Source organism: Gopherus flavomarginatus, chromosome 7 (assembly GCF_025201925.1).
Source record: "Gopherus flavomarginatus isolate rGopFla2 chromosome 7, rGopFla2.mat.asm, whole genome shotgun sequence".
NCBI lineage: Eukaryota > Metazoa > Chordata > Testudines > Testudinidae > Gopherus > Gopherus flavomarginatus.
In genome coordinates, this window is record NC_066623.1 from 32935206 (window position 1) to 32953555 (window position 18350).

The window sequence follows — 18350 nt, forward strand, 5'->3', positions numbered from 1 at the left end:
TGAGGGGCGTGGACAGGCACAAGAGAGGGGTGCAGCTCAGCACCCTCACCCTTAAACATTGTTCCAGTGCCACTGGCCCCGCCCCTTCCAGGAGCCCAGAGCCACCCCTCTCCCCACCATACCCAGGGACCCAGCAGCCCTGTGCACTAGTAAGAGATTTAAGTTACTTTCATCCCTGCAAGGAGCAGTGGCATCTGGAGGCACTTCCTTCCTTGCAGGAGCTCTCTCTCGCAGTCCAGCAACTCCCTCCTCAGAAAGGCCCAGGGATTGATGAGCTGCCCTCTGAATATTATAAATATTGTTGAGCTTAGGGTGACCAGACAGCAAATGTGAAAAATCGGGACAGGGGTGGGGGATAATAGGAGCCTATATAAGAAAGAGACACAAAAATCGGGACATCTGGTCACCCTAATAGGGCTCTCACTGAGCCTGACTTTTCCCTGGTGGTGCTAGAGCATGTCCAGAGAAAAGAGCTACTCTGCCACCGTCACAGGGGATTAACTACCCTGCTGCCTGAGAAAGGGGCCCTGCATGCCTTGCAGAACTGGAGACCTGGTTCCCTCCATTCTGATTACAAGATCGTATCTGGGCCCTTGGCCTATCAGATACAGATCTATCTGGACTCTTTGATACATTCTGGTCAGACGTATTTATCCCTGTCACTGCATTTTGATAAGAACATAAGACCGGTCGTATTGGATCAGACCAAAGGTCCATCTAGCCCAGTATCTGGTCTACCAACAGTGGCCAATGCCAGATGCCCCAGAGGGAATGAACAAAACAGATATCATCAAGTGATCCATCCTCTGTTGCCGATTCCCAGCTTCTGGCAAACAGACGCTAGAGATGCCATTCTTGCCCATCCTGGCTAATAGCTGTTGATGGACCAATCCTCCATGAATTTATCTAGTTCATTTTTGAATCCTATTATAGTCTTGGCCTTCACAACGTCCTCTGGCAAAAAATTCCACAGGTTGACTGTGCATTGTGTGAAAAAAAACTTCCTTTTGTTTGATTTAAACCTGCTGCCTATTCATTTCATTTGGTGACCCCGGTTCTTGTGTTATGAGAAAGAGTAAATAACACTTTATTTACTTTCTCCACACCTGTCATGATTTTATAACTTCTATCATATCCCCCCTTAGTCATCTCTTTTCCATGCTGAAAAGTCCCAGTCTTTGTAATCTCTTCTCATATGGAAGCTTGGCTTTAATCCAGGATGTCTTTACTGCCAACAAATATTTCAGTCTGGTTGTGAGGTTTCTTTCAGTGGACCAAGAGAAGCTATTGATAGGTTTGACCATTTACATCTATTAAAAGCATTTCAGATTGGGCCAGTGTTCAGTTCATTTTTTTCATTGTTACCATAACATTTTCAGTGTTTTACAGATTAATGTGGGGTCTTAGCTTCTGCTTGCCAGTATACAGAGGCATCAGGGTGCTCACATCTGATATCACATGCTCTGAGACTCAAACTATTCTGATGCCTCCTAATAAACTGGCTGACCAGTCTCTCCTTACCAGGGCTGTCAGACACTTTCCCCGTTTGTTTGTCAGCCAATGCTGAAGATGTCTCAGTTTTTATCCCTTCTGAGGTGATGTGTGGGCACTTTGCATCTGTTTGTAAATATATGAATGTGCATCCTCTGCCAGAATCCTTTGGGCCCAAAGCCATGCCTTCCATCTGGCCTCTTGGCAGTGGGTGCTCTCCCTCTGCTGCCCCGACAATGGCAGTGGGGCACCTCTGGGATTAAAGCATTGTGGGGGGAGGGGGAGGATCTGAGCAACGTATGATGAAAGACTGGGAAGGGGCTGAGGAAAGGGTGCAAAGCCATCTACAGAAATGGTGCTCGTTCCTTCCTGGGCTTTCTTTTCCGCTTCAGCTGCCAAAAACCTTGTGTCCTCAGTGTTGTGGCACCGGCTGGTGTGTCTGTACCCTCTCCCTGAACTGGATTCAGAGGCACATCAACAGCTGTTTTTTTGCAGTGATTCCCATTGGTTGTACCCTGCCCTGCTATACTTGCCATTGTATGAGAGAGGCCAAGAGTTCGTGGACCTGCTCAGGAGAGTGGCAATATTTCATCTCTGGTCTGTTCAGTGACTGCTGCATTCCAACTCCCCTCTGGTCTGGCAGTGCCCCCTTTTCCCTCTCCTCCCTTGTGGTGGGCGGCTTTGACTCTCACTTGTTTCTGCCTGGAAGATGGGAGAGTCTGGATCTGCCTCTGTTTTACCATGGCCTTTTCAATGCCTGGTGACTCCTGCGATGTGGTTGGCCAGACCATGCATTTTCCAGCCCATGGCTATTGAAGGAGCCATTGGTTCTTTAATCAACTTTTTCCCTCAGATGCTGTCACTCCAGGAGCCTGTTTTCTGTTTTTCTCCAGGCTGGGTTTACCAGGCTGTCCCACCTAATTGCTCCTGGTTGGTCAGGCTGGAAGCCTGTGCCAGCGCTGGCTGGTCAGACTGGGATCTGGTCCATGCATTGTTTAGATAAGGTCTCTCTGATTTCCAGGCCACACTTCTTCAGTGGGCCAATCAGTATCTGTGGAGGGTATTTGCAGGGACAGTTCTTCCAAGAGGGTTCACTGGTTGTCTCCCCTTCAGTGGATGGGACTTGATTGCAGCTGGCCAAGTTGTTCCACTGCTAGTTGTTCCTTTTCTGACAGTAAACAAGAAGCAGCTCTGTAGTGTCAAAGTGCAGCATTATTCCACCTCTGATTTCCCTGACACCTCTAAAAGGATGCATTTGTCTCTGGGTGACTCCGTGTTCCATTCCTAGAGGAGGCTGTACAAGTTTCCTCTCCCAAAGCACTCAGGAGACTTGCTGTGGTGGGTCTTGCACAGCGTTGAAGTGACTAATCCTGTTTTGAGCTGCATCTCCCCTGATGTGTCTGCCCACTGCCCCTTCTGCTCAGCTTCAGGGCACAGTGTTTCATTTTGTCCTTGAGTACCTCATTTGATTCCTCTCTTTGATTTGTTGCAGCAGCTTTTCAGCAACAGGTTTTCTCCAGACCTGGAAGTGAGATAGAGCACCCACAAATGACCTGTTTGCTCCCTGGCCCATTTTTTACTGGGTCAGGCCAAATTGTCCTGTGTTGAAATCTCACAGGGACTGAGTGGCAGTGGCGGCAGGGTATCATACACTGAGGCAAAGTTCCCTGAGCTGATTAAGGCCCAGCTGCAGGTTGACGACAGCTTTTATCAATTGGCTCATAACTTGGCTCCATTTCAGCTGACCTGGTGCATTAGTAATACTTCGGTGAACTTGGTGATGGTGACACTGTAGTATCTGTGGTTACCCCTGTTGAGTGTGCGCATGCGTGTAGGGTCAGGTACAATCGGTTATATTTTGATAACACTTTTTAATGTGTTATATGGTCAAGAAAGGTGTTTTTCACCCCCCTTTCTGACCCAGTCTGTCTAAAGTCACTCACACAGACTGTCTCTTACAGTCGTTTCGCACACGCACAGAGAGTTTCCCTCTCTCACACACACACTGACATTGCTGGTGGGGAGTGACATCACTTGTTGGAGGGGGGAAATAAAGCTGTCTAAATATTAAAGGGCTCATCGATCAAAGCAGGCACCACCCAGCCTCCCAGCAGCTAAAAATAGCTGCATAACTGTGCTATTATCTCAGTTCAGCTCAGGCTCTTCAGTGGGCAGGGGCAAGGGAAGGGGGACTAATGGCCCGGTGAAGGCAGGCAAAGGAGAAGGGAAGCCAATCATCACATGCTGCCTTACCTGAGCCCTGCTCCCACTTGGGAAAGGGCTTGGGCCCCTCCTGGAACAGTGATACCAGGGCAATCAGGGCAACCCACCCCCACCTGGCTGCCAGACTCCTCCTGCAGCACAGTTACAGCTAAGCCTCTGGTCTTATGGATCCTCCTATTGATTGAAAAAAAATGAGTTTAGTCTGGAGAAGAGAAGGCTGAGCGGGGACATAACAGTTTTCAAGTAAATAAAAGGTTACAAGGAGGAGGGAGAAAAATTGTTCTTAACCTCGGAGGATAGGACAAGCAGCAATGGGCTTAAATTGCAGCAAGGGTGGCTCAGGCTGGACATTAGGAAAAGCTTCCTAACTGTCAGAGTGGTTAAGCACTGGAATAAATTGCCTAGGGAGGTTGTGGAACCTCCATCACTGGTGATTTTATGAGCAGGTTAGACAAGCCCCTGTCAGGGATGGTCTAGGTAATACCTAGTCCTGCCACGAGTGCAGGGGACTGGACTAGAAGACCTCTTGAGGTCCCTTCCATTCCTCTGATTCTATATGTCCTGGTGCTGATGTCCTGGCATTTTCCTTAAAACCACCAAATAGAGAGTTTTGAACAGGTGGTGGTTTACATACTCAGGGCCCACTAAAGAGAGTGAGTGCATTGACTGTAGACAAGTGCCTGCCAGTCACTGCCCGGTCTAATTTTTCTACACTCCCACCATCGCCACCCTTAGCTGCTGTGTGTGATTGGGCGGGGGTTCTTTTGTTTGTTCAAAGGGGAAAAGCTCTTCAGGGTCTGGATGAAGCACAGGAGCTGTGGCATTTGGCGGGCGGTATCATTTCTTTTCAAGCCTTTCGTAATCGGCGAGATTTAAACTCCACGCCACAAAGTGCTTCTTCGCTGGGCCATGTGTGTCGACGCAAGAGGCATTTCTAGCCCTGCGGTGTCAGCCCGCCAGCTGCTCGGGAGCTAGGGAAGAGGGATAATATATGCGTCTAATAGAAGTACAGAAATAAGCGAAATAACCCTAATGGGCTGCCTACCGTTTTCCTGGTTTATCGCCTAGCTAAAAATAACTGTAGTAATAGTTTGAGTCAATACGGTGAAAATATGCAGGGCGCGTCTGGCAGGTTCAGGACCTGCCAGGCGGAGCTGAACGCTATCGTGTTCAGAAAGGGACCGGCGAACACGTCGGGGGGACGGAGCCAGAGATTTAGTTAAAAGGTCTCTCTTGTTTTATTATTAGTTTTGTTCGTTTTTAAGCGCTGCATTATCTGTTGTTGGGCATTATCTGTTGTTGTCCCCAGCGCGAGCAACCAATGTCTTTTCTGCTTGTGTGTATTTTAGCAGTGAAAAAGTCTGTCTCGCTAATTAATTCACCGAGAAAGAACGTAATGAAGGGTCGTTTTCTGTTTATAATCCGAAGTAAAAAACCCCAAACACCCCCACCCTCATCCCCCGAAGCTCGAACGCCTTATCTCCAACAAGCAAAGAACAAACCGTGCTGAAATAGTTGCCCGTGCGAATGGCCTTTTTATTTAAGACCTGGATGGGCATATTAAGCAACGCATCGTCTTGGTCTGAGGAGTACAAAACGGATTCGTTCCTTTTTACATGTCTAGAAAACAGGTCACAGCAAAAGAGGCAGCGGATGTTTTGCCCCAACAAAAGAACTGATACCTTGCAAGTAGATCGACTAGTTACAGCTGTTCCTTAGGCTGTCTATACGCCAGGCTGTATTTTCAGGTCAGCTGTGCATGTTACCTGCACCCTGAATGTATTAATGTCATCTATTAACCCGTCCTTCCCTCCTGCTCCGCTGGTTAATGACAGAGCTGCGCAATAGGGCTGGTTATTCCTTTCCAAGGGGAAAGGGCTTTGCCTTGGTGTTAGTCGAGCACAGAATCAGGTGGCCCGTGGCCGTGTCTTTTGGCAGTTGAGTTTCTCTATGAAATGTTTGCTGAGATGAATTACCTAAAGTCGAAGGACTGAAAAGCAAACACAGAGCAGTTGCGAGGCGGGGGGGGGGGGGCGCTAGCGGAGCAGGCTGTCCTGCCCACAGGGCAGGGCAGAGCTGGGGGGCTCATTGCGACGCAAATGGGGGGCGCAGGGAGGCTCTGGTTGGAGCGAGCAAAGGTGGAAAGTTCTCCCGGGCCAGGCCGCCTTCTAGGGGCTATGGCTGTGAAACAAGGGGAGCAGAGTCCGATGCGGACACAAGTGGGACCCGTTTTCTCTGTCACCAGCCGGAGAAACCCTTTTACAGCGGGGCGGGGCGAGAGAGAGAGAATTTTAAATTAGACCCATCCAGTGGAGTCCGCCGAAAAACTCAATTCAGCTCAACTCAGCCGCCCGGGACAGCACGTGTTCCGTGCGCTCCACAGCCCAGCGCAGGCTCGGGCGCGGGGTGGGCCAGCGCCCTGGGGCCGCACCGCAGCTGCTTGGATGCAGTTTTTTCTCTCTGAAATAACGTGAGGGGAAGTTGCTAAAGCGATGGTGCGGCCCGGCGGCCTATCTAACCCGGGCCCCATAGCCCGGCGGCCTGTCTAACCCGGGCCCCATGGCCCGGCGGCCTGTCTAACCCGGGCCCCATAGCCCGGCGGCCTGTCTAACCCGGGCCCCATGGCCCGGCTGCACTCTGACCCAGGGACACGCCAGACCTATGCCTGGCTGTCCCGGGCAGCAGCAGCAGCGCGCCCAGCTCAGCACAGGGCAGTGTCTGACCCCCTACTCAGGTATCAGCCCGAATCCGTGTAAGTGACTCTGGCCCTGATCCGGGGCACGTTTCAGATCCTTTTTTAGGAGACCTGTATTTGTTGGTGCAGTCTCTCCCCTCCCCCGCCCCCCTGTCTGAGAGCTGCTCAGGCCATCCGAGCTCGCCGGCATTTCGCAGGTAGCCTCCAGCGAAAGGAAGGGGGAAGTTTCCCTTGCAGCCGCTTGCCAGGCGCAGGTGTAACGGGGAAGCGCCCGCTAACCGCAGCGCAGGGCTCCGGGGACACCCACCCGGGCGCTCTGGTTTCTTGCCTTGGTCCATGGAGCGCACCCCTGCAGCCTGCCCGGGGAGCGCCTGGCCTGGGCTCTCCGCGGCCTGGGAGCAGTGGAGAATTGGGCCCGATCATGCGATGGCTATTGCAGTTCCTAGGAGTTTTGGCTGGTGGCAGGCTCGGGCCCTGCCCCAGCTGGGCAGCGTGAGCGGCCCGGAATCAGCAGCGGCCTGGCAAAGAGGCGGGGACAGTGCCTGGCCAGCGGCGGTGTGATCAGCCCCTGCACCATGCAAGGGCCGTCGGCGTGGGAGGGTTACACGGCCCCTGCGCCTGCCGGGCCCCCTGCTCAGCCCAGCCTAAAGCTCCCTCATGCCGACCGGGCCTAGGGCGCCGGGACGGTCCCCGCAGCTTTGTATTCACGGTGCCCAGCAGGGCCCGGGCAGTTGATGTCTTAGTCTCCCCCAGCACTTGCAGCTTCCCAGCCCCAAACCTGGCACCCTCCCGCCCCAAGCCCAGGCTGGGGTGACAGCGCCCTTGGGTGCAGCTCCGCCGGCTGGCTACAGTTGTCATCACACTACAGCCCGCGGAGTTGAGGTGAATGGGATTTTCCTCTCTAGCTTTATTGCCCCCGCTTCTCCTCTTACAGCCCTGAATTTACTGCCCCGGCAGCAGCACAGAGCCCCAGGCCAGAACGGGCCAGCGGACCAGCTCGCCCGGGCCTCGTCACAGGCCCCCACGCACACCCAGCACCGACTGCACGCAGCTGGGTGGCCGTCTGGATTGCATAGGTGAGTTGGCCCTGGGTCCCTCACGTGGCTCCGAAGTATAGTCCGATGACTGACACACGGAAAGCCACGGGCAACTTTTGAGCTATTCTAAAAATGGGATTTGAAAACTTGGCGACAAAACACAGTTAAAGAGCTGGTTTGGCTTTTGTAAATAAAAAGACCCGCTTCGCTTTTTTATTTCAAAATTGATAGAAAGGTTAGATCAGATTAGATCGATTATGTTAGACACTGACAAAGACAAAATACATAGTGTGTTTGTTTTTATATATGGTGTGTGTGCGTGTATGCATTTTATACACACACACACACTTAGGAATATTTTAAAATTAAAAATCTAAGTGGAGATATTTATCTACAAAATATTACCCACATACCATTTGATATGCATATAGTTTTGGATGTATAATTTTGTTTGCACATATACATATCTATACAAAAGAAAAGCAGCAAATCGACTATGGGAGAGCAGCGTTTAAGGAATCCATACGTCCAAGGTTATTAATTATAAAACATAATTAAAGTAAAAGTACAGAACGTCAACATATTAAATTTAAAAGCTAATATTAAAATAGAGTTAATATTTAATATGGTAGCCATGAGTTACAAAGCTGTATGCTGATAGTCTATATTTAACTGTGTAAAACTGGGAGAGTTTTCCCAAAGAAAAATGTATTGTTTAGCTGATTATCAAAGACTCTGTGATAGATTATCCATTTCACAAAAATAATATAGATATCTTTTTAAATATAGTAATAAAAACATACTAGCGCCTTTTAAATACACTATTACTTACCAGCCCTTTTCATATTGTACTATCACAGACACTTTGGAATTGGTTTAAAAGCACATCATTCATTATTCAAAGCTCATCTTTGCATATTATTCCAGCTCAAGTCTGCCAGGCTCCCTGTGAAATCGTTCACAAAATTGATAACAGCAGACACACATGCAATAAAAAGATAGCCTTGGGCATCCAGAGCTCCCATTATGCAGATCAAGCCGCAATTTTCTCTAACAAAGCCTGCCCTGATTCAGGACTGGGTGTCATTTTATTTATTTATTTAGCCCTCTTCTGTTCCGTGGGTGGGTTGTGTGGGTTTTTAAACCCTCCCTTGCCATTCAAAGGCAAGCTGTGAGGGTTGGACTGAAAGGGGGTTCAGAGAAGTGATACCTGGGGCAAGGCCAGTAGGGGTAAGTTTCCCTCCTCTGCCTCTTCCAGGCTTGGAGGCTCCTTCCTGAAAGCTGGCATCCCAGCTTGCTGGTAGCCTGCAAATCCAATTAGCTCCACTCTATAGAAGCTCAAACTAATGATCAGTCAGCTTAGACACGCGAGAGCAAGTGGAAAAAAATCCAATTAGGCTCCTCTCCGCCTCCCAGAATTACCAGGCCGGTGCAGCTCGGGAGGCCGAAATCAGCCCCGTTTGCCATGCACCCCGCGGCTCAGTGCTGGGGCCTGCTGCTCCCCTGGAGTCGCCGCTGTCTCTCTCGGTTTTATTTTTTAAACAAACTCTTCACTGCGGTGCCACTTTTCAACACCGATTTCTGGTCTCGGGGCATCGCTGTCCCCTGCCCTTCCTTCTCAGCCCATGGCCAGGGCTGGCTAGGTTGGGGAAAAGAATATTTAATAGTCATATTTATGTCGTCGTAAAAGCCTCCAAGCAGCCAGGCTCCTGGGGAATGAGATGAGTCCAAGACGGTGGGGCTATTTTTCCCTTAATCGGATTAGCAGTGAAAGAAATACCCTTCAGATGCCATCTCGGCTGCCTCTTAACATGGCCAGCCAGAGAGATGCGTCTCCTTAATTGATAAGTACTCTCAATGTCAAACAACTGCTTTGCAATCGGCTTGTGCCGGTTTCCATGATAAATCTTTGCTTTACGTCCCCCGGACTTGAGCGTGTTCAGAGTCAAACCTAATGGGCCATTAAAATATGAAATACTTCAGCTCAAAAGTTCATTCGGAAATCCAGCAAGCTGCGCCAAAGTGACATGGGCTGGGAGCAGAGAAGTCTGTTGTCCAGCGAGGAGATAATTTCGAAATTCACCTGGATCCATGATTGTACCTGCACCTGGCGCCTATTTAAATCTGTCTGGATCTACCGCAGTGTAGCTAGGCTTCGGGGGGGGATATCCGTGTCTGTGAGCTAAAATAATCCAATCTCAATTGCGCCTCTTATTAAAATCTAGTATTTGGAGGTTCCCACCCACCCTGTATTTTCCTGCTAACTGATCCTGAGCATCGATCATTCAAAGTTAGTTAACAGGGCTCTGGTTCCTTGATTGATTTTGCCTTTAGAAGCAGGTTGTGACTTTATACCCTGCCACCTCACCGGTGCACCTAGATTTTTCTTAAAAGAGATTCCAGTGAAAAGATAGTTTCTAATGGCTAGTCGCTCTTTTTTCCAACTCCTCCTCAGCTGCCCCTTTGATATTTATCTGGAGCCTGCAGCGACACGTAAATCCACCAGAAATTAACACACTATCATATTATTAAGGGCTTCTGCTTTTAAAGTTTCCCATTCCTGGAAATTAACATCTGTTTGGTTGCGTGCGACTCTCCTGGGCAGCCGCTTTATGATATTTTCGGTGCGATCAATGGACTGCCAAGAAGAAGAAAAAGGCGTTATTTGTGTGTGTGTGTTTCTCTCTGTGTATGTCTCACTTTATTCCAACCTTCCACGGCAGTTGCTTACAAATGGTCTTGGAATTGAATTCTATCAGGATGGGGATCTTTGTATAGGGTGAGAGGAGAGAAACATACACAGCTCACAGATAATTCCTGACAGCCACTAATACACCAAATAGCACTTTTTACTGTCCTGGATTTAGGAACAGCAGGTGAGATTTAACTGTCCATGTTAGCAATAAAACAGGCGTCCTCTAATTTTCTTTCAAGAAGACCCAGTGGCATCACGCTGTCCTCAGTACTGTACATAAATCCATGCATTAAGATTCCCTTTGCTTCGATGCATTTCTTGAAGTTGGAAAGGGTCTTTAATAATCGTTTAAGTATCACTGTGAGGGGAAATGAATCGGGCTATTTTTTTCCCCTTGAATAAATTGTGACTTAAAACCAAAAACAAACCAACAAAAAGAACCCGGAGATTTGAAACGGAAAAATGAATACAAAATACCCCTACAATAAAATAGAGGTTTGGTTTGGTTTTGTTTTTTAAGCTCTACATATTAGGATCACAAGATGTGGGGAAATCCTCCAACCTTGTCACTGAGCAAAATTGATCAATTAGGATATAATTTAGGAAACAAATATTGGAGGGTTGGTTTTTTTGTTTCGTTGGTGGGTTTGTTTAAAAAAGGACACAACCCTGCTTTTAATTTATTTTCCTTTTTTGCGCCCCCCCCCTCACTTCAGCATTTCAGTGCAATAAGTCCGATAACTCCACAGGTCTGTTTGCATTTACTGCTAGCATTTAAATTATTCAGTGTGTTGCGGTAATTGAATCCTAAGCTTTAAAAACTAATAAACTCTCTCCTTGTCGCTGCTTTCTGAAATCACAACATCAGCCCTAACAGGTGCTGATCAAATACTATTACATTCTATTAAAAGGAAAATTCTATTCCCTGTTTTCATTTCCCTTTATAAAAAGGGAAACTAAGTAAATGCATTTGAACGTTATTTAATTTTTAACGCCTTTAGTCCAATTTGGACGTTAGGGAGCGTCTACAAACTCACTTAACAGTCGTATACGGCAATAAGTTTGTTGACGTAAATTAATCCAAAACGGAATCTCTGTGTATTTTACATTGTTCCCCTCCCCCGCGCCTTTAATTTTATCTCCAAGAGAGGCAGCCCCACGAAAATATTGGGCCGGCCGGTCAAACAGAAAGAAATAGGCTGTTGACAACTAAAAGAATTATGTTTGGAATTTGTCAAAGCACAAACATAGGGGGAAAGCCAGAGGCCCTACAGTAATTAGCTAGTTGCAGTGTAAACACACAAAAATACAGTTGATAGACAGGGAGAAATGATAGTTCCTGAATTGGATTCCCCTCCCCTCCAGAGATATATTTAAAGTAAATTCACAGTTTGCAAAAATCCCTTTCAAACCAAGATTCCTAGGGGCTGTGTTTCTCCTCTGACCCGCGCTCACCCGTGGGGTTTGCAATCTACACGAACCCAAGTCCAGGTCTGAGATCTCTCTCTCTTTCCAGCGGGTAAGCGCAGTTCCAAAAAGGCAGCGTTCTATGGGCATGTGTTTAATGACCCCACATAAGGAATCCACGGGGGAAAAAAATAGGCGAGCACGTCCCTTTCCTTCAGATAAATAGCAATGGGGTCCCTGAAGCGATGCTTAATATACTGAGAATTAAAAAGCACCAAACAGAAAAAATGTGGGAGAAAAAAGGACCAAACTCTGGGCTTCAAAACCGAGGAACCCATTCTTTCCCCCCTTTCCTTTTTTTTTTAAATAGCTCAGGTTCTACTAGCACCATAACTAGAGCCGATGAGCAGGTAAACATCCAGCAAAACTCTTCTCTGCGTCTCAGTAAGGTGTTTACACGCTGCATAATATTTATAAACAGAAACAATAGGAAAGAGTTACATTCCATGCTAAATGGATCCGCTGAGGGGGAGAGGCTGTTTTGTCATTCCATCCTGGAATTCTGTACAACTAGCATGTTAGGTAATAAACAAGGAGGGAGGGGAATGTCTCGTAATTGCAAAGCTTTGTTAAATTTCAAATCGTTAATTTCTAAGGACAACAATCGCAGATGCTATTGTAATATCCGCCACACATTAGCTTAGCTAATAAATTTGACCTATTGTTCGTTTGTTAAAATGATGTCACCTTGGAACAGTCCCTAAACTCCTATTTCAATGAATTAGGCCTTTATTGAAATCCGGGAGCCAATGGGAGGAGAGAGGCTTGTTTATTGCGTCCAATGGCAGCTGCAAGACAGAAATTAGAAGCAGAAACTCAAGGTTTGGTTCAAAAAAGATGACACAGAGCCTGTCGGGCTGGACCACTCTTGGCAAAGTTTCAGTCTGACATACACCAGGACCTACATGGATCTACTGTAAAGGAAAGCGAGCGTTTTATAGGGGAATTCATACAGTTTTGAGCCAATATTTCTATTCACCAAGGATGGATCAGCCAACGAACACACAGACCCAGCATCAACACGAACCCATCAGCTTTGGAATTGATCAGATTTTAAATAGTTCTGATCAGGAAAACTCTTCCCAGCCTGCCCCCAGAGGATCAGACAACACAAATTACCTGGGAAGCCCTGTGAGCAGAACAAGTGCCCCTTATCCTTCCCTTCCAGCTTCCTTCCCTGGCATCGGGGCGCCTTTTGAAGACTCTGGATCTTACAGTGTGAATCTGAGCTTGGCTCCAGCTGGAGTGATCAGGGTGCCAGCTCACAGACCCATCCCTGGGGCTGTGCCACCTCCAATTTCTAGTGCCATCCCAGCTATGCCAGCTGTACCCAGCCTTGGCAGCCTCAACTTCCCTTGGATGGAGAGCAGCAGGAGATTCGTAAAGGACAGATTCACAGGTAAGGGCTGATTTTTAACACGACTCTGGGAGTCTCGTTTTACCAAGAAGTTTTCTGCTACAATCAAACTGCACTAAAACAGCATAAAAATGTGTCTGGGTTTTACCATTCCAGGTTATTAGAGCCCCCACATCTGCTTCTGCAGCTGGCGCAGAAAAAGGAAAGCTTTTAAAAATAGTGGGTTAGCTTCTTTGCGGGGAGGGGAGGAAGCATTACCTTGAACCCACTAATTAAGAGAAATAAATGTTCGTTACAGCTTTTGTGCCCACTGTAAGAATTGCATACGCCTGCACTAACTGACCAACAACCTTGTATGGATTGTGTGGCCATCAGATGCAGTAAGGCCAGACAAAACAGAGGAACTGCGCCTTAGTTATTCCCGTATCACTGCTGGCAGAACAGACATTGCAGCCGGTTCTGGGTCGCCCTGAAATTTCCATTCAGAAAATCTAATTGCTCAGCTCTCGTTTTTAATCACAATCAAAGAGGGGTGGAAATGGAGTGGAGGAACTCCAGTAATCCCCATCCATAATCCGATTAGACAGTGTGTCCTGAAGAATCTAAACCTTGAATGATAATAACGGCGATTAGCATTTAAATGGGTGTAAATAAAGAGGATTCGATTTTAAAGAGAGAGAGAGAAGTGGGGAAACTGAGCGCCAGATACAGAATATAATTTGCAGCAAATTCGCTGAACATTGCACATCTGCTTGCAGGTTTGGCTACTGCATTTGTGGAGGATGAAGTGATGGGGAGGGGGGAATAAATAAAGTGTAATACAGCAGAGCATTGGCAAGGATCTCCCCTCCCTCTGGAGAAATTCTAGTTTTGTTTTGGGGAAAGAGGAGAGAAAAGACGAAACCCCAACATTAAAATGAAGAGGGGTGTGCTCCATACCCCTGGAGATGGGAAGCCCATGCAGCCCCTTCCCTCCCCTTAATACAATAAGAACCCAAATCCTGGTTCCTCTTGCGTCCTGGGAGCTCGGGTCTCCCTGCCCAGGGCCAGGGCCGTGCTCTGTGCCCTGCTCCTGGGCCGCCGATCCCAGCCAGGCCCTGCAGCCTGAGCAAGACTGCGACTCTATGGCGATTGCTGGGAAGAAGCAGCCGGCCCTGCGCCCAGGTGCTGCGCGGGCTGCCGGCCTGGGGGCAGAGGGCAGGACCGGCTGGGGATGCTGGGCTCTCACCTGCGGTTCTGTTTGTCCCCTGGGCAGCGGCGGCCGCGCTCACCCCCTTCACTGTCACCCGGCGGATCGGGCACCCCTACCAGAACCGCACCCCGCCCAAGCGCAAGAAGCCGCGCACCTCCTTCTCCCGGGTGCAGATCTGCGAGCTGGAGAAGCGCTTCCACCGGCAGAAGTACCTGGCCTCGGCCGAGAGGGCGGCGCTCGCCAAGTCCCTAAAGATGACGGACGCGCAGGTCAAGACCTGGTTCCAGAACAGGAGGACCAAGTGGCGGTGAGTCCGGGCATAGCTGGGCGGGCCCCTCCTGGGACCCCCTGCCCTCCAGGACCCCTCTTCTGGGCTTCTGTTCCGGGCTCCCCCCATGTAACTCCTGCCCCTTCTTCTCATTGCCCCTGACTTACCTTTCCTATGGCCCTCTCCTCTCTGCCCCACCTGCCCGCTCCCAATTACCCCCCTCTCCCCTCCCCACCTTCGCCCTCTGCCTGCTTCCAGCTCCACAGTCCCTGGCTGCCCCTTTCCCCCTCCCTCCCTTTCCTGCCCGCCTCATTTCCACGGAGGGCAGCAGGATTTCTTTCTTCTACTCCTGGCCCCGCTCCCCACTCAGCCCCGGTTCTGCTCGGTGTAACTCTGTCCGTTTGCTCCTTGCAAAACGAAAGCTCCATCTTTCCCGCAGTAGCTGCCAGGGCCCGGGCGGGTCTTCTTCCGGGGAATCGGGCAGATCCTTAAAAGCTAAGCGATGGGTCAAAATGGGCCCAGACGAGGTGTGTCTCCACTTTTGTGCCATGCCGCCTGGCAAAGGCAGACATCAAAGTTGGTAGATCTGCAGGCAGGGAGAAGCGCTGTCACATGCTAAAAGGGCTAACCTTTAGTTTAGCATTAGACGCAGCGAAAGACATTGCATACAGAAAGGATATTTTGCTGTTCAACTTCGCCCCAAAACCGATTTTATACCGAAGAAACCAGCTGGTCTGTATTGTAGAAATTGCCGGGCCTCCCTGGCGCGGCGGATTTAGTCAGGCTGTTTTAAACAATGTGACATTTCGCTAAACCAAAGCAGGACATATTATTAGCCCGTCCCTAAAGGAAGTAAAGAGCGTTGTTCTTCGTCCTGTTATTAAGACTGTATGAAAGTAAACATCTAGAAAGTGGCTCCATACCCTGATTTTCCGTTTCTTTATATTAAAAATTGACGAATGTAATTCATAGCAGGAAAATTATCTTTAAAAATGCCAGTTGCTTTGTCCTGATTACAGAAGGACCAAGAAAAATGAGCTAAAATCTGTTTTGGTTTCCTTTTCCCCCCCCTCTCTCCAGGATGAAATATAGGTGAACAACCCTTTTAATTAAGATTTTAAACCAACAACATTTCACTCGAAATCTTCACTGCGGGAAAGTGGTTGTTTTAGATGATTTCATCAGAAAATATTAGTACACTTTTTATCCATTCGCGGCTGGTCTGGAAAATAGAACATTCAAGGCGATGGATTATGGTGCATCCTGTGTTTGCTAATTGGCTTGTCTCCTTTATTTTCAACATGTAGAAAATATGGGATTTGATGTAATTATCTGCCGTCTAAAATAACTTTCGGAAATACCCTGTGTCTGTAATTCGATTCCTCCAATGATCTTCACGCGCAATTCTATTGAAATATTATTTGGAAGAATATGTGTTAGTTTTCTGGTGTAACTGGCCGGGATGTGGTCGGGATATTTTTAGCTGTTTAAAATGGAAATAAATTCCCAAAGTACAGCCCTTTCTCTTGCATGTTAGTATGAGACATACTGAATTAGAGCAATAAACAGCCACAATACGATCACTGATATTAGTAGCTAATAATGTTACATGCTATATATAATATTGCTTAGAAAATTATTGGCTTCTTATAACTGGGGTTCGGATATTTATAAGCGATTGCGGTCGGATGTAAGGAAATTTCAAGCCTTGCAGCAATTATTGTAATTACCGAAGAGTATCGATAATAATGCCATAAAGCCAGCGAGACGTTCAGACATATATATTAGTGGCACGAAAAAACCGTAATGAGCCAATTACCTTTGAAATGTCATCTCAACACTTTGCACACAAACCCAATAGACTGATAAATCCAGCAGGCACTGGGATGTCAGAATGGAGGGCACTAATGCTAATTTAGTAGTAGCATTAACTGAGGATTTTTCCCAGGGACAGAGGCTGCAGGGCCCTTTGTACTGTCTCTGGGAGCGCAGATACAGTGCTGGTTCTTTTGTCCTGGCTAACGCCATGTAAATCGGAGGTCCCCCTTGTGCAGCTGCATGGCAGATGTTAGAACAACTTGTTGGAGAGGCAGGCGTTAAGCGAGAAGAATCCGTCTCTGTATCTACATATGGGGTGTGTGTGTGAGAGAGAGTGTGTATAAACTGAACAGACAAACAAAGGTTTGATCTCTAATTACACAACCTCCAAAGTGCGTGTGGCCGGCCCGGAGCCGAATCTCAGGCAGGGGCCAGGTTGCACTGCAGTTGGGCTGGGGCCAGGATCGGAAGAGGCCCAGGCTGCTGGGGCCATCTCGGGCAGGGCCCTGAGGCAGACGCTGCAGTGCGCCCCAAACATCTCGCCGCAGCACGAGGGTGGCCCCCAGTGGTTTGGGGCCCGCCGGGTGCTGCAGGGCTGGCGCATGTGAGGAGAGGGGCTCAGCACCCCAGGCTGAAATGCGGGGCAGACCCACCCCCATCCCCAAGATCTGGGTAAGCGGGCTCAGAAAAGGGGGGCGGTGGACACCAAACATCCTTCTCAGGCAAAGAAATATCCCCTCCCGGTCCCCAGTGATTCAAACAGGGCGCCCAGGCCGGGCACCAGGACTCCTGTCCCCATGGTACCGGCAGAGAGCCGAGTTGGGGAGGAACAAAGGCGCGTGGCAGCCAGGCAGGAGCGTGCCAGCTGCGGGCTCCTGAACTGATCTATGTTGTGTGTGTTTAGGAGACAGACCGCAGAGGAAAGGGAAGCGGAGAGGCAACAGGCGAGCAGGCTGATGCTCCAACTCCAGCACGACGCTTTCCAGAAATCCTTGAACGATTCAATCCAGCCCGACCCCCTCTGTCTACACAACTCCTCGCTCTTTGCACTGCAGAACCTCCAGCCCTGGGAAGAGGAGAATTCCAAGATCCCACCTGTTACCTCGCTCGTGTAAAGACTTGGGGTCGGGGCGGGAGGACAGACAGACAGACAGCGCCTCCCCCACCTCTCCCTGCATGACCTAAGCCGGGCACGAAGCAGAGTTTGGCGGACAGTTTGCTCCAGCGAAATGACTGGTCTCTACCAGGGGTGGGCCGAGGCCAGCTTCGGGCGGCGGGACCCCCACGCCGAACTGTTTCCAGTCCGCAGCCTCCCGCCCGCAGCAAGTGGTCTGCGAGATGGAGGCGTTAGAGCTAGATCGCTCTGCGGGATGTTTTGGTGAACGCGCTTCTCCTTTAAGCCGGGGGTCCTGGGCTTGTCAGGCGGAAACTTGGACAAAGGGCTCCCGGAGAGATTGCTCGTGCCCCCCAAAATCAGGCCCAGTGAATTTGCGGAGGGGATTAAACCTGAGTTTACAAACCCATGGAGAGTGTCTGCATCTGGAACGGGTGCATTAACTTTGAAAAGAGAGTTTGCTGCGTAGCCCTTGAAGGAAGACGGGATCTCATCTCTGATGGCCAGACTGGGTGTCATTTCCCCGAAATGGGCTGGGGGAAATAATCTGGAAGCGAAAGCAATTGCCAGACCTATTACTAACGTCACCCCGTTTCTTCCCGGAGGGTGTGTAACGCTCGCAAGTTGTTCTATAGCCCAGGACAAAATAATCGCCAGAGTATTAGCATCCTGGAGAACTGGACGCTTTATCAGCTCCATTTGTAAATTCATATTGCTTAGGAAAGGGAAATGTCACTTTTCTTTGGTAAGAAGTGTTAAATAATTTAATTTATTTCTGCATTGAGATTTCGGGCACTGTTAATATGGATATATAATAACTGGATTATTTATTCCAAAATCGGAACATAAGTATTTATATTGGCTGTGGAACAAAAGGCTATTTTCCCCTATTTTTAGGAGAATCTAAAAATATATATCACTTAGCAGAGGAAACTAAATGGATCTTGTGACTCATTAGCTTAGGAAACCCTATTAAACTGAAAAGCAGTAGCT

The 18350-nt window shown here is 48.7% G+C and overlaps 1 protein-coding gene across 1 annotated transcript; it reads left to right on the forward strand.

Moving 5' to 3' along the window:
• Nucleotides 1–12592: 12592 nt before the first annotated feature.
• On the forward strand, nt 12593–17391 carry TLX3 (T cell leukemia homeobox 3). The gene is made up of 3 exons (XM_050962813.1): nt 12593–13007; nt 14221–14464; nt 17148–17391. The coding sequence occupies exons 1-3, from the start codon at nt 12593–12595 to the stop codon at nt 17356–17358; spliced, it is 870 nt and encodes a 289-aa protein (XP_050818770.1). The 3' UTR covers nt 17359–17391.
• Nucleotides 17392–18350: the final 959 nt, after the last annotated feature.

What these genes read in the sequence shown, in the direction of transcription:
- TLX3 (XM_050962813.1), top strand. Translation starts at nt 12,593, where the DNA reads ATGGATCAGCCAACGAACACACAGACCCAGCATCAACACGAACCCATC. An exon ending in CGTAAAGGACAGATTCACAG is followed by an intron (nt 13,008 to 14,220) that starts GTAAGGGCTGAT and finishes TCCCCTGGGCAG; the next exon opens with CGGCGGCCGCGCTCACCCCC. An exon ending in AACAGGAGGACCAAGTGGCG is followed by an intron (nt 14,465 to 17,147) that starts GTGAGTCCGGGC and finishes GTGTGTGTTTAG; the next exon opens with GAGACAGACCGCAGAGGAAA.